The 21635-nt window shown below is 52.3% G+C and overlaps 1 protein-coding gene across 5 annotated transcripts in view; it reads right to left on the bottom strand.

Annotated features, from left to right (window-relative positions):
- Positions 1-8814: 8814 nt before the first annotated feature.
- Positions 8815-21635, bottom strand: part of Hivep3 (HIVEP zinc finger 3) — a 425141-nt gene continuing 412320 nt past the window's right edge. For 2 of the 5 annotated variants that reach the window (XM_036177752.1, XM_036177751.1), the window contains 3 exons: positions 17103-17189; positions 12751-13691; positions 8815-11628 (listed from right to left, as the gene is read on the bottom strand). In XM_036177752.1, coding sequence (XP_036033645.1) covers positions 10858-11628; positions 12751-13691; positions 17103-17189 — 1799 coding nt within the window. In that variant the 3' untranslated portion in view covers positions 8815-10857. The remainder of the gene's footprint in view (positions 11629-12750; positions 13692-17102; positions 17190-21635) is intronic. The other 3 variants (XM_036177753.1, XM_036177754.1, XM_036177755.1) reach the window with 2 other exon arrangements.

Below are 21635 nucleotides of genomic sequence, written 5' to 3'. Positions count from 1 at the left end.
CTAGGATACCTGCTCTGAGGTTGAATGGTGACATTCTGGTCTTGAGGAAAAAGCCGCTCTGTGACTTAATTTTCCTGATTGTCAATGCCGTGTTTTCAACCTTCCACAAATCCTCCGTGTGTGTGTGTGTGTGTGTGTGTGTGTGTGTGTGTGTGTGTGTTTGCACATATGCATGGTTTGTGTGTATGGATATGTTTCTGTATGTGTGCACACATGTGTAAGTGTGCATACATGCACACGGAGGTCAGAGGCCAACATCAGATGTCTTTCTCGATCACTGTTCACCTTATATTTTGAGATAAGGTCTTAGAATCTTCACTTCAGATAGACTAGTGGGCTAGAGAGCCCCAGAGATCCTCTGTCTTCAAAGGGCTGTAATTACAGGCGTACTCTGCCATGCCTGGCTTTTTACATGGATTCTGGGGATCCAAACTCAGGTGTCCATGCTTATGTGGCAGGAACTTTACAGACTGAGCCATCCTTCCCATAGATCTTGTAAGCACCAAATTAGAGGCAGTGTGAACTGATTGATGGGAGGAAATCTGCTGAGAAGAGATTGTCAGTTTTACTTGCTGTTATCCTAGCCTCAGATCCACAGCCATGACAGCAGATGCACACAGGTCCCCAAGGGGAAGGATGTGTATGTATTATGGATGTATGGGAAACATGTGACATAATGGGCATGACGAGACAACATGTAGACATTAATGAGCATCCCTGATTCTGCGAGGTACATGTAGTTTAGGTTGGGAAGACACTCCAAAGTGTGAAGGTTACACACTCTGCTAAGGCCCATTCCAAGAGCAGAGGGGACAAGGCAGCAGGGAGGTCCAAGGGATGACAGAGATGCTGCAGTCTGAATCAGGTCCTGGCCCCCACCACCCAGACCTCCTCCAGGATTGAGGGGTGTCCCCATGACCAATTAAGCTCCTTCCCCGACTCTGGTCTCTGCCCTGATGATGCCACATCCCTGACCTTGGAGAGCCCTTCTAGGCCTGGTGCACGTGCGCCGAAGCCCTGCCTGCTCCCAAGCTGGATTAGGTAGAATCGGAGGACGTGCCGGGCTGGCAGGCTCAGGGGTGGGGCGGGTGCCGGCACTCCGGAGCTGCCCTATGCCTGATCGGCGACTGGGCTGCAACCAGGCCTTGTATGGCTCTGCCAGAGCAGTTCGGCGGCGGCACCCATTGGCTGAGCTGGCACTCCCAGCTAGGGCTGCCCGGGCCCCAAACCACGGGTAACCAGAGCTGCCGGGAGCTGGTGGATTAGCATGCCCGCCTGCCCGCCTGCCCGCCACTAAAGCTGCTCTTTTCCTTTCCTAAAAAGGCAGAGCTGGGCAAGAGAGCAGGATGGTAGCACTTGGGCCTGGGGTAGGGTGGGGTGGTTCAGGTGGATCTGCGAAAGGTATGGGAATCCTAGCCCTGGTCTCAGGTCAAGCTCTTCAGGGCTCTGGACATCCCTTTTGTCATCAGGAAGAGGGCATTTGTATCTTCCTAAAGTGGACAAGGTCAGGAAAGGACTATGGGATATGTGACCTGGGCTTCCCTAACCCCAGTGGAGGTCTTAGGGCTACAAAGGCCCAGACTCTCTATAGACTGCTAGTCAAATATGGAGATCGTGTATCAGAGCCCAGGCTCCCTTCTGTGTAGAAGGTGACAGTGTGATAGGTGTCCTTCTCCCAGGGACTTGGCACACCACCCATGCGGAGCTCTGCACAAATGAAGGCCCAGGCTGCAGCATCCTCAGGCTCTGCCCCTTGGCCTCCCACCATCTAGTTCTTTCCATGCCCATCTCAGGCTGGCCTAGCCTTCTGAGGCTATCTTGCCTGTAGCACCCTGTCCCCTAAAGTCTTTAGAACAGACTGTGGTCCCCAGGGTCCGAGCCCAGAATGGGTATAATCTTAGGAATGAGCGTAAGATCTCCCAGCTCTGTGGACTTCACCCAGCTCTGGCTGGGGACCCAACAGAGCTTGGCCAAGGTGTCAAGTAAACTCAGCCGTTGCTCTCCTGGGATGCTGGAACAGACGTGATGGGATTGTGGCCTATCATATGTGCGAGTGTGATCTTAGGCACTGACTTCATCTGTAATAAACATGCACTCTGCCCCATTCACCTGTTGAGGGGGAAGGGCCCATGACCCCTGAAAAACCTGGGCCAACAGTGCATCAGCGTCTGTCTGGTTTGACATGGACTGAGCCAGTGGCAGGCAGGTGGTAGCAGCAATGGATGTGGAATCCCCACAACCTACTTGAGAGAGCTGCACCCGGACTCCAAGCAGAGGCAGCTGTGCAGCCTGTCACTCGGAACTACCCTGGAGCCAGGGAGGGACTAGAGGATGTGGGGGGGGGTTCCCTAAAGGCTGTTCTGGGGCCAGGCATAGCAAGAGGATTTCACCATGCAGCCCAGGCTGGCTGCTAACTTGAGATCATCCTGCCTAGGCCTCGTGAGTGTTGGGACCACAAGCACATGCCACTGTCCTGGGAGAGCTCTGGACTCACCGTCACTACCTTAAGCTGTTTTCTCTTCTCTCAGAATGGCACCTGAACTAACCCTGCTGGGTAGTTGTCAGGGCTACAGTCTGTGAAAGTCCGGACACAGCGCCTGGTGCTTCTTCTCCTGGAGCTGAGCAGGGCCCCTCTTCCTTGCTATCTTGGATAAGTATGCCAGACTCTGTTGCTCACCTCCCACCCCCAATTTCCTGTCCTCCCCTTAGGGTATCCTCCCCAGGCTCCATTGCTTATTCCTTATCTTCCCACACCCTGTGATTTCAGTATGGGGAACCTTCTCTGCTTCCCACATCCTCCTCGGGCCATCCCCCCCACTTCCTGTAAAAGTGCATCCGCTCTGAGGGTGGCACCACTGTCCCTGGCCCCTTCCCATCCCTTCATGAACCTCTGCTTCTCTGGTTCAATTCTGAGAATTCCTAACCTTGTATGAAGCAGAAGCTGCTTTCTAGCACCCCTGTTCCTCTCCCTAAGACCTGGCTGTGCGGCTGGCTCTGGCCAGTGCTGGGAACAGAAGGAACACGTCTGAGTTACTTCCGTGTCCATGCGATGATAGGAAGAAAGGTTGATTTTGGCTCACAGGGTCAGTGGGCTCAATCCACTGTGTCAGGGAGGACGTGGGCCAGAAGACAGTATAAAGGGGAACGCCAATCCTTACCCAGTGTCATCTCCCCCCACCCCTTTTTCTGTCTGAGACATAGGCTGGAGCTCATATTTAGGGTGGGTCTTCCTCTCTCAGTGTCTCTTCTCTGGAAACATCTGATGGACACACCCAGGGTGTGCCACACCGATCTCCCAGGTAATTCCAAATCCAGGCAAGTTGATAATGAAGACAGACTATGACAGGTTATTGTTGACAACCTCCAACACTATTGGTGTAATTATTAAGGCCACTCCTTGTAGTTAAAAGGGAGGTTTATTTTGTGGGGTAACTTACAAATGAAGGGATAGATTGTAGGGTCTAGCAAAGGTATGGCGCAGTCTGGTGGTGTTCTCTGGAGAACTCTACTCAGTCTACCTCCTGTGTCCAGCATCCCCCAACAAAGAGAGCAGGCGCCTCCTCTCTCTCTTGGGTCTTCTGCTTCCTCCTCCGCCCCGCCTTGTGGGCGTGACCATTACTGAAGCCTCAATGGGGGTTGGAATTTCCAGGCCAATGCTGGGATGGCTATCCACTACACAACACTCTCTCTCTCTTTTTTTTTCCCCTGCTTCTGAGGATCATGGGGAGTCAGGAATGGAGCTGCCATCATCCTGGGTCTCCTAAGTCACTGGGGTGAGCAGAATTCCTCTGCTGATGCCCATTCAACATACAGTGAGGGAAGGAAGAGGCCCTTGCTGCCTTCAGCCACTGTCAGGCCTGCTTGTTCCAGCAGCATAGCAGAGCTTTTACTGACTGATATAACCTGGCTCCTTGACCTCCATATCATCCCTGCCACCATTAGAGATGATCCTCACTTGATATCTGCATCACCTGCCTGGTACCCGATACTCACATCCTGGCCTCTGCCTCTTCAACAGCTGTGGTCCATAGGTTTCATTCACTGTGGTCTCACTCTGAAATAGCAGTTAAGGCAATTCCTTCTTCTCTGCATTCAAATGGCTGTTGTGTGACCATGGCTTTTGTCTGGTTAGCACCCCGCCCCCCTCAACTCGACACAAGCTAGAGTCACATGGGAAGAGAGACTCTCAGTTAGGACAATGCCTACATTAGATCGCCCTGAGGTCAAGTCCGTAAAGCATTGATGTGGGAGGGTCTGGCCCACTGTGAGCCGTGTGACCCTTGGGCAGGTGGTATAGGGACACAGGCAGAGCAAGCTGTGGGGAGCAAGACAACAAGCCATACTCTTCCATGGCCTCTGCTTCAGTTCTGGCCTCTGGGTTCCTGCCCGGACTTCCCTTCCTGGTGGACTATAAGCTACAAGATGAAATAAACCCTTTCCTCTCCAAGCTGCCCTCGCCTGTGACGGCATTTATCACAGCAGCAGGAAGCCAGCTATTACCGCCTCTTTCCACACCGCCTCCTTCCGCACCTGATGGCCCACTGCCTCACCTCTTCACCCCCCATCGCCTCTCTTCTCCACTCACTCTCTGCTGTGGGCTGGCAGAAGCCATGCTTGGGAGAATCCTGGTACCTGTGGTCTGGCTGCCAACTGCCATTGGAGGAACCAACAGCAGAGCAGACAGTGACCACAGCCGGTCCGGACGTGCCAGATGCCTTCCTTTGCCCCTGAAGACGTTCTCTCACTGCCCTCAATGCTGGCTCACTCATGTCCTCTCTTTGGCTTCATCTGCAACTTCCTCCAGTGCTTCTACTCAGTTGACAGAGAAAATCCCTCATAGAAGCAGTATGTCCTGTCACTGAGACGCACTGACTTCTTGCACTTTTTTGGACTCCTGAGCCCTCTTTCTCCCATCCCCAGGCTTCTCTTACTCCACTAGCTACAATGTTCAACATTTGCTCCCCATAATCAATCAATCAATCAATCAATCAATCAATCAGTCAGTCATCAGTCAGTCAGTCAGTCAGTCACTCTCACAGCTCTCTTGCTACTGTTCAGCTGCCTGTGTCCAGGTTCATGACCAAGTGTCCCATCCTATCTTTGCCCCGATGGTTCTTCAATACCCACCCATGCCCACCTTTGGCCATCCAGCTGTCAGCATGTCTGCAGAGGGCCAGCTGCAGGCCAGGAATGATGCTGGTCCATCTTTTCTGTAAGTTGGCATTGATCCCCTTTGGCCCAACAAAGCCACCTTTTTTAGGTCCTTAGTATTGAACTTCCGGTTAGCATCTCGTCCCAAGGGCCCTCCGCTTGGCTTACTGCATTCCTTTCCTTGCCGTTGTTGGGTCTTTTCTAGGAAAGATTTCATGACACTCTGGCTTCTTGTGGACTTGGAGCCTTTGTTCTCTGCCCCCGCTGAAGGTGAGCCTGTGACACAGTGACTGCCCACAGCCTGCTCAGATGGCAGCTCTCTGAAGGTGGGTCCTGTCGATCATCACTGCACCCATCACTGGCAGCCTTCAGTTGCACTCAGTGTTGAGCACAGAAGATGGGAAATCACTTTTTTGCCATCCTAGCTATCCCAGCATTAACTGTCGGGGCTTACTGTGTTCAAGGTATCTTTGGCTTCCCTGCAGGCACATCTTATTTTATCTTCACAATGACCTTTCCTTCAGACTTAGAGCATTACCTCTCAATTTACAGATGAGCAAACAGGCACAGAGAGGTTAGGTGACCTTCCCAAGCTCACACAGGCAATCAGTGACTGTGTCAGGATCCGGATTCAGGTTCGTCCTATAGCTGATTCAACAATGGCTCTCAAATATTGTCATATGTCCTAATTCCTGAATTTCTGAGAGTTCCCTGGTTTGCATAAAGGATCCTTTTTTTTTTTTATGTGGAGTTGAGGATTGAACCCAGGGCCTTGTGCTTGCTAGGCAAGCGCTCTACCACTGAGCTAAATCCCAACCCCACATCAAGGATCTTGAGAGGAGAACATCCTGGATTAGTAAGACCTTAAGTCTGTGTTGAGAATGCTGGGGAAAGGGAGCACAGACGTGTGGAGGAGTCAAGAGATCAGGGGAATCTAAAAGCCAGGAATATCATGACTTACCTGCAGCCACCAGAAACTGAGGAAGGCCAGAAATGATGTATCCTCAGAGCCTGCAGAAGGACCAACTCTGCAACACCCAGACCTCAGATATCCCCCAAGTATTAGCCAGGTCCTTTCTACCTAGCTTCAAAGATCAATGGGAATGGACATGTTCAAGGTAGCATGGCCATAGATGAAGCTCTCAGACCCCTGTGTCCCCTGAACTGGAGGGGGAGTCCATTCCTGTAGTTTAAAGCCAGGTGAAATGTTGCTATGGTAACCCTATGGATGCTTCTTTCTCATGGTGACATACTGAAGCTTTTATTGACAGGCCTGGAAGTGAGGGAAATGAAGTTCCAGGCTATGTGACAATGACCTAGTCATTTCCCTTCTATGGGGCTGATTGCTGTGTAATAAAATGAATGTCTGCTGGGCCATGGTGGTAGTGAATGCCTATAATCCCAGCACTTGGGAGGCAGAGGCAGGTGGATCTCTGTGAGTTCGAGGCCAGCCTGGGTTAGAAAGAGAGATCCAGGACAGGTGCCAAAGCTACACAGAGAAACCCTGTCTTGAAAAACCAAAAAATAAAAAATAAAAAATAAAAAATGCTTAGGATATCCAGTGTTCCCCTAACCCTGATATTCTGTAGTCCTCAAGAAAAGCCAGGACAGGGCTGGACAGATGGATCAGTGGTTAAGAGCATTTGCTGCTCTTCTAGAGGACCCGAGTTAGTTCTCAGCACCCACATAGGACAGCCTACAAATGCCTTTAACTCCAGCTTCAGGGGATCTACCACCCTCTTCTGGCTTTTGGGGGCACCCCATCCATGTGACATATACTCACAGAGACACATAAATAAAAATATTTTTTAAAAAAGAGAAAGAAAAGCCATGAGCCAGGCCAACAAGGCTCTGTTGGGAATTTTCAAATTTATTCCAACGTGCTATTTTTTTTTAAAAAATATCTTCAGGCTGAACACTCAGCCCAAGCTGTAATAAAGGCAATTATTATACTTGTAAAAACGTCTCATTCACAGTACAGATGGGATTTACAAGGGTCACACACACCAATACTGAGCGATTCTGTCCTTTTGTACAGCAGACTCTGTGCTTTAGACCTGCATGGATTTCTGGTTTGATTTTTTTTCTCTTTTGCACTGATGAATACCATACTGACAACTGCAAGATACAAGTGTAGAAACTGGAGTTTAAATAAAACCACAGGCAGAACTACCCCTCTCCAGTGCGGTTGCTGTACATATCTACAGTACGAGTTTTGGAATGTATTGCCATTTAAGAACGTGGAAACTCTCTACAGACGATTTCACGTACAGAATGCATACACCTTTTCGAAAAACAAAGGCAAAGGTTTATCTTACAGAGCATGAGTATCTTACATTTGCCTACACGGTTCCCTTTCCTCTTGACCACCACATTCGGTAAAGTGATCAGTAGTGCCCAAGCGGTTTTCAAATGCCAAGCAGACAGGGACCACAACACGGAAGCAGATTTGGCGGCACTGACTTTGGGAACTTTCTCAAACGACACGGCAGAGCAGATCAGTCTCCCAGGACTTGAACCTAAAAGAGTCAGCTGGAGGAAAGGACTAGAAGGAGACTTCAGCTCAGACATACTCCTTCTTCCTAGTCCACTGGGCCAGGAGTGAGCAATACCTAGAGGAAGCTGGGAGCCAATGCTCTTAAGAGGTTTCCCCAGTGAGCAAGGCGGACTTTGAGCCTGGAAAATAGGCGGCTACCCCTGTCAGAACCCCTGGAGGGTCTTGGTGGCTGGGACCAGAGTGTTGGCTATATTGCAGGGTGGGAAGAGCTAGGCTTGCCTTTGATGCGGAAGAGGTTAGTATGATGAAGGATATGAGGTTGCCCAGTAAAGGACATCTAGGGGTCAGGCCTCAGGGACAGGTGGCTTGGAACCACCACCCACAGAGGACAGGATTTGACTCGAGACCTCCCCAACTGTCACAGGTAAGGATCAGAGACAGTCTGTGCTGAGGAATGGCCATCTTGGTCTATTGTCAGTGATGACAGTCTAGTTCAGAAATCTGTGTGGGGTCTGCTGACACACACCAGAACTGCAAAGTCGGAAGTGGCCAGTTGTGGGCAAGGAGCCCAGATCATATTCCTGGAGTGAGAGCTTTCCAGAGGGAGAAGGTGTGTGCAGGCTGGGGCCATGTGCTTGGCGAGTGGTGGAGAGAGTTTGAAAGAGGAGTTTAGAGCTGCGCCTGGTAGTGGCATCCATGGCAGCCCTCTGGGCACCTGTGTGGGGCACTAGTGCTCAGGCTAGAGTCTGTGTAGAGTTCTAGCCCTGTCACCTAGAGGCAAGTTTCCAATTCCTAGCCTTTGTTATATCCCATTTCCTTGAGTCAGCGGGGCTCAGTAACTGTGGAGACTCTCCATTCTGTGATCATACCTTGTCTGTCACTAGAGTGCCGAGGAAGGAGGAGAGGAGAGGAGGGAGGGGAGAGAAGAGAGGAGAGGAGAGGGGGAAGAGGAGAGGGGGGAGAGGAGAGGGGAGGAGAGGAGGGAGGGGAGAGAAGAGAGGAGAGGGGGAAGAGGAGAGGGGGGAGAGGAGAGAGGAGAGGGGGAAGAGGAGAGAGGAGAGGAGAGGGGGGAGGGGAGAGAAGAGAGGAGAGGAGAGAGGAGAGGAGAGGAGAGGAGGGGAGGGAAGAGGAGAGAGGAGAGGAGAGGAGAGGGGAGAGGAGGGGAGGAGAGGGGAGGGGAGGAGGGGAGGAGAGGAGGGGAGGAGAGGGAGCTAAGTCAGGAGAGTAATAGAGTAATTCCCAGGAAATTTTGGGAGTAGAGTGAAGCAGAGAGAGGTGGTATCTCAACGTCAGGAGCTAGCCTGCAGTCTGTGGTCAGGAGATCTTGCCTAGGAAGCCATCAAGCCTGGTTGAGACAATGCTCTTTGTCCAACTCCTCACCTCAGGCCTTAGTATCTCCAGTCTGTTGGGCCTGTGGGTTACAGCTGAGGGGCCATAGCGGGGAAAGCTGTGACCTCCAGCCTGGGCTCACCACAACAGAGGCTTCTACTCTCTTCCTCCTGGTGTCCCAGCCTGGACTTGACTGTTTCTCCTGGTGGGCAGAGACTTACAGCCATCAAGCATCTGAAGGCCGTCAGTCTGATACCCATGACACCCTGCGGCACAGCACACAGCACAGGAGGCCCTGCCCTACGGACGCTTACTTTTGAAGTACTGAGTCAGGCAGGCAAAGATGACGAATCAGGTGACTGGACTGGGCACTGAGCCTGTGGTTGGCTGATTTGCTCATCCAGCAGGGACCATGCACGGATGTGCACAAACTGGAGGGAGAGGGGTGAGCCTTGTCTCTATCTTCTCAGAGAACAGCCTCAGCAGTTCAGCCCTCCCATGAGCCTTCAGCCACATGCCCTGCCTGATGTCCAGGGACAGGCTTCTGCTTTGACTACAGTGACAGCAGTATCCAGCATGGCTGGAACATACTTTATGATTTGGGGACAAGGCTATTACAGGGGCCTTCTCACCATGGTCCCTTTTCTCTATCCTTTGGAGAAGGTAAAGAAAATTTCTGTAAGGTCTTAGAAATAGATCCTGTGCCACAGAGGACTTGTTTTTTGTTTTGTTTTGCACTCAACAGGTCAAGTTCTATATTTCAATATGGGATTTAAAATTTTGGTCATATTAATTTTTTTTTTCAAAGCAGGTTTTTGCCTTGGGAACTGGAGAAAAGTTCAAATGACTTGCGACAATTCAGAAATCTTCTCAGTCAAGAGAAGAGACTCTGAAGAGCCTGGAGAACATACCAAACGCCATCTTTGGTTGCTATGTGTGCGTCTATGTACTCATATGTAATCCAGCCAGGAAGTGCGTGCCACACTTTGCTCCTCGGGGCTCCTAGGCTCAGAGCAGGCCTACACTAGGAATATCTCTAGTCTTGCCATGGTCCTTTCATCCCACAGGTATTTCTAAACACAGAGGAGCCAGTCTATGGCCAGGCCTAGGAAGCAGAGACCTACAGGTATGTAGGAAAAACCTGGGCTCCTGTATTAGCCCTGGGGGAAGGTGGAGTAGAGAGGAGAAGGTGAGGCCCACAGTCCACACTACATTCCCCTCATGCTATTATTCTGTACTGAGATGCTAGCAAAAAAGTAGCTTTTTTTTTTTTTTTTTTTTTTTTGTCCTGATTCTTGCAAAAAAAAAAAATAAATAAAAGTTACTGTTCTTAGCAGGGTCTGGAGTGGTGGGTTGGTGCCTGCCTGCATGGTGTTTTTCTGGCTCTTGCCATTCTGCTGACAGACAGGAGTGGCCACTAGCTGGGTGTCTCCATGGAAATCATAGGGATCTGTCTGCAGGGGTGCTTGCCTTTGAATGGAATTATATTCTTTTCCTCCCCAATTCTTCTCTCCCTCAGTGCAATGCAACTTCTCACGGGCCTTGAGGTGGGGACAGTGTGGAATGGAGGTGAAGAGGCCCCTCCTACAGCCTTGTTCCCAGAGCACAAACTAGTCACAGCCTTAAGCTCCTCATGGGTGGCTCTTTTTATGGATGTGTGTGATTTGTGTTGTTTCTTTTCATCTCAAGCAACAAAAGGTCTAGAAAAAGGCACAGGTAACTGCATATGTGGGAGCGATAGAACGGATGGGGCTGAGCAGGAGCTGTGTAGACAGACGGACAGATGGGAGAGGACGCCCATGGGAGCAAGGTGACTCCAGGAAGTTGGCTGGAAATGTCTACTGCCGAACACTGGAAGCCAGATGAAGTGGCTGGAGAGGTTAAGTGCTTGGGGGGCCACTGTCTTTGGGCAGGAGTAGAGGTGTCCTGGGCTCCCCACTACCTAAGAGCTCAGGGGAGCCTTGACGGGTCCTGGGTTCCCCAGAGAGGTTCCTGCTCCGGGCTGGGAAGTGAGTGGAGGCCTCTGCCAGGTGGCCCATGGAGCTGCTGCGGTCCAGTGGTGGAAAGCTTGAGGCCTTGCGGCTGGCCAACGCGTGTGGTAACTCCAAGAGGGCGCTCCAGGATGGTGCTACCTGGTGGCCCTGGGGCCGCTGTGGGGAGCAGGGGCTGTGTGTGCCCATGGGTTCTTCAGGGGCTTCAGCCCTCCGACGTTCCCAGTCGGGAGGTCTTCCTGGGCCTCTGCCGGTCCTTTCCTCCTCCAGCTCTGAAGAGAGTGTAAACTTGGAGACCTTGGCCACAGGGGACACTGATGCTGAAGGGTTCTCTGTGGGACTCCAGCGGCTGCGCTCCTGGGCTTCTCGGGCCCTAGTTAGGTCACTACCACCCCCTGAGAAGCCACTGACCCAGGCTGCACAGGCCCCTGGCAGCAGGGTGGGGTGGGCTCCTGGCCGGGCCTGTACCATCTGGATCCCACCAATCGGAATGAGGGGGCAGGGGGCGCGGCTCAGGTGCTGGGAGTGCAGAGGCAGGTGACTGAAGAGCTTCTCCTCACTTCGGCTAGGGAGGTGGCCATGGAAGTCAAGAGGGGCAGAGAATGGTCGGGAGAAGAGAGGAACAGGGCCAGCTGATGGACTTCGAGACTCAGTCTTCTGCTGGGGTCAGAAAATAAGACAGAGGGAGGCAAGGGTTACATGCTTGGCACATGCAGAACTGAGGTCTAGAGTCATAGAGGGCAGGCAGGTCTGAGATCAGAGTAAGGTGGAGTGGGGCCAGAAATGGGACTCCCATTGCTGTGTTCAGGAGCTTCCCACGGGCATGTTGGTCCCACATCTGCAGGAGGGGGATCCTGGGTATGGGGCTGTGTGGTCACCCTGTTCTACTTTGGCTCTTCTGCCTCCTCCCTACATCCCCCACCTCTTTGGTTTTTTGAGATAAGATTTCTCTGTGTAGCCCTGGCTGTCCTGGAACTCACTCTGTAGACCAGGCTGGCCTCGAACTCACTGAGATCCGCCTTCCTCTGCTTCCCAGGTGCTGGGATTAAAGGCATGCGACACCACTACCCAGCTGCCTCCTCCCTTCTTAAAATGGTTTTGACCTATCTACCCTGCTTGTGAATTCCCTTCCAAGGATTTCAAACTTCCAGGAATTTTAATGGGACCCTCAAATTAACAAGAAAGATGTTCTCCCAGACAGGATGCTGTGAGGTCAGGACAACACAGTGAAAGAAGTGTCAACAGGGACAATGTCACACTGGAAGGTGGCAGCCGTGGTGGCAGGGTGCTGTGGTGCAGACACTGTGAGGTGGCAGGGTGGGGATAGTGTAGAAGTTGGGATGTCACCACTGAGGGAGGTGGGTGGCAGTGGTGTGGGAGGACACAGGGGACAGAGGCAATCTGCTCTTAGCCATCATGCTCATGGTTTTACAGGGACAGTGAGGACTGTGAAGTCCTTCAAGGAGACGGATGGTTTTGCTAAAGCTCCACCATCTGCTCCAAGGACACACAAGACAGGGAAAGGATGGCGGAAAATCACACAAGTGTTTACCCCCACATCCAAGGTGTCACTTCTCACTAGAGCTGGAACCCAGAGCTCATGAGCTCCAGCCATGTTTGGGGTTTCTGAGGGTGCATGGAAGCGCAATATTGGTTGACACAGTGGGGACCCATGACATGTTTGCTACACAACCAGGAATGCTGGGCTGGCTCTGGATGTGACGTGCAGAGGGTATGAATGGGTAGCTCCCGACCCCCAGGAAGGCCATGTTGGGGACTCACCCATGCAGAGGTGCACATTTCAGGGCTTCTGCTGAGAAGTGTGTGAGGTAGAGGCACGGGCTGGAGGAGAGCCCGTGGAACTGGCCCCAAGCCCAGGCCACACTTGCCCACTGAGGGGCTGCAGGGCCCAGCCAGGGCCCACTTCCCTGGCAGTCCTGACTGTGGTGGTAACTCAGCCTGTCCCAGAGACCATCTCCTGGTGGGTGAATATCTGGGGGCGCCTGTGTCTGTGGCACTCTTGAGTCCAGGGGGCAGAGGTGCCCAAGGGGGTACTTCTCTTCCTATGGGGTGGGGAGTGAGAGGAGACAGCTCCAGTCTTGGAGACCCACAAAGACGAGGGCCCGTGTCTCTTCCCGGGCCCATTTGGGGGTCAGGTGTGCTTGTGACTGAGGCTTGCACTTCTCGGGCCGGTGAACATGGCTGGGGAGACGAGACATTTTTGCTGAGTGAATGTTTGTGAGTGAGCAAGGGGCAGCTGCCTGTCTCTTTGCTTGGGGACCATGGCCTCCTAGGGGACATAGCCTTGGAACTCAGAGCTGAGCTCATGTCTGTTTCTACTGGGGCCAGTTCCAGCCGGGGAAGGCCTGGGGTACCCCGGCCTGATGAGGAACAACTGCTGGCCGCCAAGTGTGTGGCTTCTGAGATGGAGCTGCCTTGTGGGACCTCCTCAGAGGTGGTAACTGGAGGCTGAGGGCCCTGAATGGGTGAGGAGTCCTCCTGTAGTGTGGTTGGCAGGCAGAGTGGCGCTGTCACTGAGGAGGGCCTGGACAGCTCATCCTGGCTCTCTTCTTCTTCTTCTTCCTCCTCCTCCTCCTCCTCCTCCTCTTCTTCCTCCAGGTCTGAGTTGGAATCAGAATCCTCCAGGTCTGAAAATTGGTGCTCCTCCACAGCCTCGGAGCCCTCTTGGCCCTCTGAGTCCTGGAGCAGGTCATCACTGGTTCCTGAGGGGGGAAAGGGGGACTCAAGATTACAGCTGCTTCAGGTTAAGCCCGTTCTCACTGCCTGCCAACTAGGCATAATGCCACCTGGCAGACAACCAAGTAACATAGCAGGCAGAAGAATACTCTGTAAATAATAGTGCACAATGACCTCACACCTCAGTGTGCAAGTTCAGTTCTGAAGGCTTTACGTGAATTTATGTAGCGCATCAAAGAATCCTGGGATCACTGGGGAGGTGGTGCCATTCTTACCTTCATGTTGTGGGTAAGGGGGATTAAGAAACCTGTCCAAGTAAGGTAGAAGCAGGGCTGCAACTTCACTGGAGCAAAGGAGATCATCTGCCTCCCTGTTTCTCAGTGTGGGCCAGTGAGAACGCTGTGCCTCAGTGTCTCCTTTCGTCAAAAGAATACAGGCCTGGTGCGCAGCAAGGCCCCAAGTAATTATAGCCCACCATGACCTCACTAATGATGGCATCTATCATTCTGGGAAAGTGCATGCTGGCTGGACTAGGAGAGAAAGTCCCAGTCAGTTAAAATGAAAACCAGATGCTGACATGACCAGGCTGGCCTACACAGCAGCTTTGGGCAGATGGCAGAGTTTAGCCTCTGTGGGTAGCTGGGCTAGGCTAACCTCAGTCTGCAGGGCAGGACTTACCCCTGCCATTTCTGTCCCATGGAACACTCTGAATTCCAGCTTCCTGGTCTGGCATCTTATGGGGCCGTGGCTTCCATCAGCTTGATTGAAGCCATGCCACTACTAACGATCTAGACTGAGACATCTCTGAAATGGGCAGCCCTCTGTACTCTGGAGGACACTCAGAGAGTTTGGGTTCTGTTGGCCCATCACTAGATTGCTGTGACATGACCAACATCTGCTGGTGACAGGTAGACTAATGTGTCCAGTGTGTCCACTAGCCCTATTAGTCACACACACTAACACTGCATCTTCTCCTGTCCTGGAAAGGCAGACCCAGAACCCTGGGGTACTGGCTTTGCCTCTTCACCATGCTCACAGAAGGGCGCCATCAGTGGTGCTAATTCCTCAGTGGTCAGGTACCAAAGTGGATGATGTGAATATTCATTAGGACAGAGGCAGAAAATTGTAGGTAGAGCAGGAGATGCCAGGCAAAGGAAGAGCATGAAGCTGAGAGCAGGGCTTTGGGCCTTTGAAGGGAATGGGGGGAGACATAGCAGATAGCGATGGGGGACAAGACCTCACATTGGCTTCAGGCCCTTATTTTCCTGACCTCAGACTTTGGCAGGAGCCCTGATCACAGCCCCCAGATTTTACACTGCCCTCCCCTTCACTCATACAGTGAACCCCAACCATGGAGAAGGTCATCATCCAGCTATCTCCTTGGCTGGGTCAGAACTAGTGTTCAGTCCTTGTGTTATTACACTATAGTTTAGAATGACTGTATGCTTCGAGAAGCAGATGTGGCCCGGGGTTTGAATCCTTGCCCTACCATCTTCTTGCTGGGTGATGATGGCTAGTGTATGTACTTTTGTGCTTGGCTTCTTCACTGGTACAATGGAGGGGGGTAGACAGCTTCGTTATCATCATCATCTGCTTCTCCAATCTCATAGGCAGGTGGCTGGGGTGGCCCTGTTAGCACTGGTAGATGAAGGCTGAAGCAGGGACCTGACTGGGGTTGGAGTCAGAGCCAGCATCTCCTGATGCCCAAAGGACAGCCCCCAAAGCTTTCCTAGACTAAGGAGGAAGTGGAGGCCCAGCGGTACTGTGCTCGTTCCTGAGCTGTGCATGGATGATGGAAGCCCTCTCCAGGGCATGCTACTTCAGGCACTCCATATCCAGGTTCCTGAAGGTATCTAAGGGACTCCCCTGCCTGTTCAGCATCTCCTCTTCCTGATGCTCCACATAGAGTCGTCCCCCCCGCCCCCACACTGGAAGGCTCTGGACAGAGCCTATGGTTGGGTGCAGTTTCTAAGACTGGCCACATGGTGGCAGTGGCTTACAACCTTCTCCCCACCAGGGCAGGCTATCTGGGCTGTGTGTTTGGGATGCACAGTTCCTAATGCCAGTCTCTGGGTCTGCCTTGGTGTAGGACATAACAACTCCATCCTTTTAGTTTCCTAGGTTGCAAAGTTTGGAGTCATCCTGGGTCCCTTTCCCCTCACCTCCTCTTAAGATGTAGCAGCAAGATTCATGGATTCAGCCTATGATTGCATCTGGAATTGGACTATTTCTCACTGCACTGTGCTCACTCAGCCTGTGCTCACATGCCTGGCCTGAACCACATCCCTACACCCCTGCTGGAGTTCCCTGCACACAGCCAGAGGTGGTCAGAGGGCATCTGCATGGCCCCCATCACATTCAAGGATGGCGGACAGATGGCAGCTAAGTTGGTTCCCTGACTTTCACGGCCCCAGTGCTGGGCTTTACTTGTTCATTTTCTTTTTCTTGAAATGGGGCAAATCAAGTATCCACTGCATGTTCCAGGGACCTCAACAAGACACCATCTGTAAACTGATGTGCATTTTGACAAGCGTGGGGACCATGCATGACAATTTGTGAAGAGTTTATTATTCTAAACACGGATTTAGTCAGTGTCAAAGGAAACCTGATTTAAATCTTGTTAGACTGCTCTTCCCCACTTTAAAAAAAGTCAAAAGCACAATTCTCCTTCCTTCCCTTCCCTCCCCTTCCCTCCGCTTCCCTTCCCTTCCCTTCCCTTCCCTTCCCTTCCTTTCCCTTCCCTCCCCTCCCCTCCCCTTCCCTTCCCCTTCTCTATTCCCCTGCCCCCTCCTGTCACACTGAGTCCTGATCCTGATTTCAGGGAATCTGAAGTTAAGGTTGTCACTTCTGGAGGACCTGCCCATCCGTCTGCAGAAGCCCCTCTGGCCTCGCTCCTTACCCCTGCTCCCTGCCCCCGACCCCCCTCCTGTCTGCTATCTACTGCCTCTAGTTTGCTTCTAGTGCTGGAGTGACGGGCCTATGGGATCTAGCCTTGCCTTTTTCAGGGACACTCCCAGCTCCACAGGCCCATGTGTTACCCACACAGCAGAAGAGGCATGAGGGCGGGTATGTGGCTTCTAGCTTCTAAGTGCCTGCAGAGCCCTCTAGGTTCTGCTAAGACTCTCAGGGCACATGTTTGTGCCTGACACTCAGTGGGCACTCAGCGTTGCCTGTAGTTACTCCTCAGCTCCCACTGATGCTGGCATTCTGGAATATTGGCTTCTACTGAACTGCATGGTAGCCGGCCGTGAGGCACTGGGGAGCATTTTATGAATTTAACATTAGCTTCCCAGTTGTTCAGCAAACTTGGGGGGCATGGGAGAGAGGGAGGGAGGGGAACAGTAGTAGAAACGAGGGTGGCTGGAAATGGGGAAGGTCCTGGGGAGGGGGAGAGTTGGAATATAGAGAGGGGCCAAGGGAGGAGGTTGGCACGCTACCTTCCTCGGCTTCCAGCTCCTCCAGCACCCCCGTCTCTTGGCACTTTTTGCTGTGGGCTTTTGACTTCATGTGCTTAGTCAGATTCCCTGGAAAGAAATGAGAACAGACTCAGGCCTGGTGGCAGGGAGAGGGCAGAGAGGGCTGGGCACATGGAGGTAACACACAGCTGTCAGGCCACAGCTCCTCAGACCAGTTTCAGGGGCTGGGCAGGGGCCAAGGCACCCTGTGCCCCAGTGTCCAGGCCAGACTATGCAGCCAGAACACCTGCTGGAGGTAAAACACAGGGCTAGAGTGGAGAGGGCATGCAGCTGGGAGGGGGCGGAGGGGACAGTGAGAACCTGAGATACCAGTTAAAACACAAACAAAAGAGAAATTAAAAGACTATTCAAGTGCATTTTTTTCTTCTGCTTCTGCCTTAAGTTTGAGACCAGAAGCTGGTGGCACACTCAGATAAGGTAATTTACAATTTATTTATTTTTTACTTATTTACTTATCTATCTATCTATCTATCTATCTATCTATCTATCTATCTATCTATCTAATGTGCACTGGTGTTTTGCCTGTATATACTCTGTGGGAGGGTGTCAAAGCCCCTAGAAGTAGCATTACAGACAGTTGTGAGCTGCCATGTGGGTGCTGAGAATTGAACTCAGGACCTCTGGAAGAGCAGGCAGTGCTCTTAACTGCTGAGCCATCTCTCCAGCCCTGATAGTTCGCAGTCTTAAATGCTGGAATGACATGGGATTCTTATGACTAACTCAGTAGGTGGGGACTGCGAAGTCCTGGCTGAATATACTTCTAGGTCACCCATAAGGCCAAACCTTAGGGTCTAGGCAAGGGAACCAGGGTGTGGTTATTTGTAGGAACAGTGAGGTGTGCAGGCAAGGGACATGGGTGCCACAGGCTCTGGAACCCAGGCTGAGATTTTCTTAGGAAAGTCCCCTTTTTGGGGCCAGGGCACAGTGCAGACAGAGGGCCTGCATGTTTTGGGAATAGGCTGACCAAGGCTCTGTGAGGCTCTGAGGTGCTGCCCCAAGTTGTAGGCCTAGCTCCACAGGCTGAGGAGCCAGAGCTGCAACTCCTGGGGCCAGGGCACAGCAACAGTGTCAGGTTCCCCATCGTGCACACACATCCCGGGCTGCAGAGTGAGGAGCTTTGCGGGCAGCAGGTTCTGGGAGGAGAGACCAAGCTCCCTGTCCTGTCCCCAGAGAACGCAGACAGACAACATGTGACATTCCTTTGGGTTGTGCCCTGAGGGTTGTTTTATTTCCACGTGGCCGATCACATAGCACGTCAGCAGCTCCTGATCAGGTACAATGTCTCACGGGCCTGAAGTTGCCAAGTTGAAATGGATGGATGGAAAGGGAGTGGAGTCGGAAGATGAAGTCTCTAGAAATGAATGCACAGAGGGACTAGGGGATGGGCAGTGTGACTAGAGGAATATGGAAGGAAAGACTAGGGACATAGGACTCATGGATGGGACCCTGGGTGGATCAATGAGCAGATGACAGATGGAGTGGATGAGTGTTATGAAGAAACAGAAATGGAAGAATGGGTGGAAGTTGGTCCATACAGAGATGGGACACATGGACAGAGACATGGATGTCCACACACAGGAATGTATGCGAGGCCAGACAGAAAAGGAGGATGGGCAGCTGAATGGGTGGGCAGACCAACAGAGATGGGCAGACAAGACAATCTGTGAGAGACGACAGGAACAGGGACACTTAGATGAGTAGAGAGGGCTAATAGGAGGAGAGACAGACAGATGGCTGAACACGGGGAGAGCTCATAGCTGAACCGTCACAGTTCATCCTCACTCAGAAGTTTCAGGTTTGGCCAAGACTGCTGGGGAAGCTGAAGTGAGATTCCCCAGGTTGGGTGAACACAGTGGCCGGACTAGAGAGGAGCGGGCTCCTTCTCCACTCGTCATTCTTGGGTCTGCCCTGCCCAGCGTGGGCCTTCCTCCTGCATCTGTGCAGATTCAGTTCAGTCTCATGCCCTTCATGCTCACCAATTGAGTGGAGCAGGCAGGAGGTAAGACAAGGCAGCTGTAGACCAGAGACTCCAACTGGTCTGAGGTTCCAGTCCTTGGGTCCCTTCTCTGAGTACCCTAGGTCACAGAGGACATGAGTGCTGCTCACACTGGTGTCACTTGTCATAGATATTTTGCCTGGGAAGTTTAGATTTCTGATCAGCCATCCTAGGCGCCGAGAGTGGTGTTCATAGTCTCCCGAGAAAGGTACCCCAGAAGCAAAATGGTGGATGGGACTTCACAGACCATGTCATTCAATCCCACTAGGCTCACCCCCTCTGTTTCTGACCACTCTGGGCTCAGGTGCTGATGACATCATTGGGCAAGATTCCTGGCTGTCCTAGGTGCTGGCAGGACTCCTGTAAACCAGTTTGGTGAAGCCATTGGCCTAGAGCTGCAGTGTTGGCTAGTGTCAAGCCCTGGCTAGATTCAGGGCTTGAAGCACTCTGATCTGGCTGGCCTTGTAGTGGAAGAATGGATCTCGGTGGTTTTTGTAGCTGGATGGCCCGGCGGGTGGGATAGGGTGGATCTGGGCTCTGTACTGCTAGCTATGTGCTCTCGAGCAAGCTTTTTCAATATCCCTCACCTTGTGGGGCCTCGGTTTCTATAGCTGTAAAGTGATACCAACCTTGTGGGAACACTGGGGAGATCTTAAGACAAAGCATGTGGGAGCAGAATATGGCTGGCACAGAGCAGAACCACCTCCCATGACAATCTCTTTTATTTAATGTTGTGCCTGGGATGCAACCCAGGGCCTTGTGAATGGTAGGCAGTTACTCTAGCTTGGACTCATCTGCTGGATGAGGAGGGGGCTAGTGATCACAGGATGCTCTCGCCCTTCAACAGGGACTGACTGCAGAGGCTCTCAGAAGAGGTGGAAGGGGCCTACGCTCCAAAGGGCTGTCTTTCCTCTGTCAACATCTTGCAGAGGCTGTAAGGAGGAGGCTTGTCCAGCCAAGGTTTTCTCAGTCAACCCAGGCCCCATGGCTAGCCCTGCCTGGCATCCTGAAGTGGAAGATGGGTGAGCGGCTGGGAGAGCAGGCTGTCTGGAAGAGAAGCTGATGCCAGTAAGAGCAGAAGACAGTCTCCTTGTCCCCTGGGCTGAACAAGGGTCTGCCCACAGTTGGTTCTGTCCCCTAGGTGATCTGTGCAAGGGCCGGTTCAAAGCTCAGCTACCCAGTGGCCTCTAGGAAGAATCTAAACAGAGGAAAGGACCCTCCTGGGCTAGCCTGCTACTTCCTCCTGTCTCACTCACTGAAACCCTTCTCAAGTAGTTACCAGAGGCCAAACTGCCACTTCAGTATGTGACAGACACAAAGACAAGACACAAATAGGAAGACAGAGACAGACAGGAAGGGTCTCAGGATGCAGACTAGGGTGTGAGGTCTGCTAGGCCCAGCCTCAGTGCCCATATATCCTGGCTGGAGCCACAACTCAAGAGCAAGACCTGGCTAAGAGGCAGACAGACAGATCCTGAGAGGAGAGGAGGGGCTCATATTATCAAAACTGACGGTGCACAGCTTCAGGGCCATGGCTCCACGGAAACCGTGTGTTCCTGCCTCCTGCCCTCCCTGGACATCTAAGGAAAGCTTCTCTCTTGTCTCATCTATTGTAACCACTGCCCCACTCCGTGTTGGGCATGAAGTGTGAGATTCCATGCTCAGAGTCACTTCTCCTGTCCCTGGCTCAGAGTTAGTTCCAGGTGAGGAGGACTTAGCTCGCTCCTGACCACTGGTCGAGAGCAAAGCCCAGCTTCCCCAAGGGATCCTCTGTACCTCTGGTAATGTGAAGGCACGGCCCCAGACTCTGCCATCAGGACCCTCTGGATCTCTGGAGTGGCTCGGAGACAGAGAGACCCCGGGAAAGTTCCCAGAGGCCAAACTGTAGGTGGCTAGGTGTGGCTTCCAAAGAAGGTACCTCCTGGACAGTGGAGGGTCTCTAAGGGCTCAAGCCATTCCCAGAGCTTCCAGAATGAGTGAGGCCAAGGGACTAAGTGGAAACTACTCAGGAGACTGGGGTGCATGGTGGGCATCCCGAGTGGGAAGCTTCCTCAGGGATGTTCATGCTGAGGACAGTTCAATTCCTCAGACACATCTGGAAGAACTGCATTTGTTTGGCCACTTAGAGGTTGCTTCAATCAATGGAAGGAGGAGGATGAGGGAGGGCATTGTGTTCTTGGGACGGGGGCTGAAGCATTTGTGGTCTCTTCTGTCCCAGTCAAGAAGTTCTCCACTTTCTAAGTTAAAGACTTCCTTGTCAGTGATTCCCATCTCGCTCCCACAAAACCCCAGACGAAGTGGGACTGGAGGGTGGGACAGGGGGCCCACACATGCTAAGCTGTCAGGGCTCCCATCTAATTGTTTTCTCAGCACCTTTGAGACATTGTTTCTGAGGTGCAAAGAAAGAGGACCCAGAAAAGGAAGTGGAAGTGTAGGCATCTCTGTCCAATTCCAAACCTTGATGGGAAACTGAGCTCAGCTTGAAGATGGCAGTGAGA

Source organism: Onychomys torridus, chromosome 2 (assembly GCF_903995425.1).
Source record: "Onychomys torridus chromosome 2, mOncTor1.1, whole genome shotgun sequence".
NCBI classification, from domain to species: domain Eukaryota; kingdom Metazoa; phylum Chordata; class Mammalia; order Rodentia; family Cricetidae; genus Onychomys; species Onychomys torridus.
The sequence above is the reverse complement of the archived record's forward strand: the minus strand, read 5'-3'. Positions and strand labels throughout refer to the sequence as shown.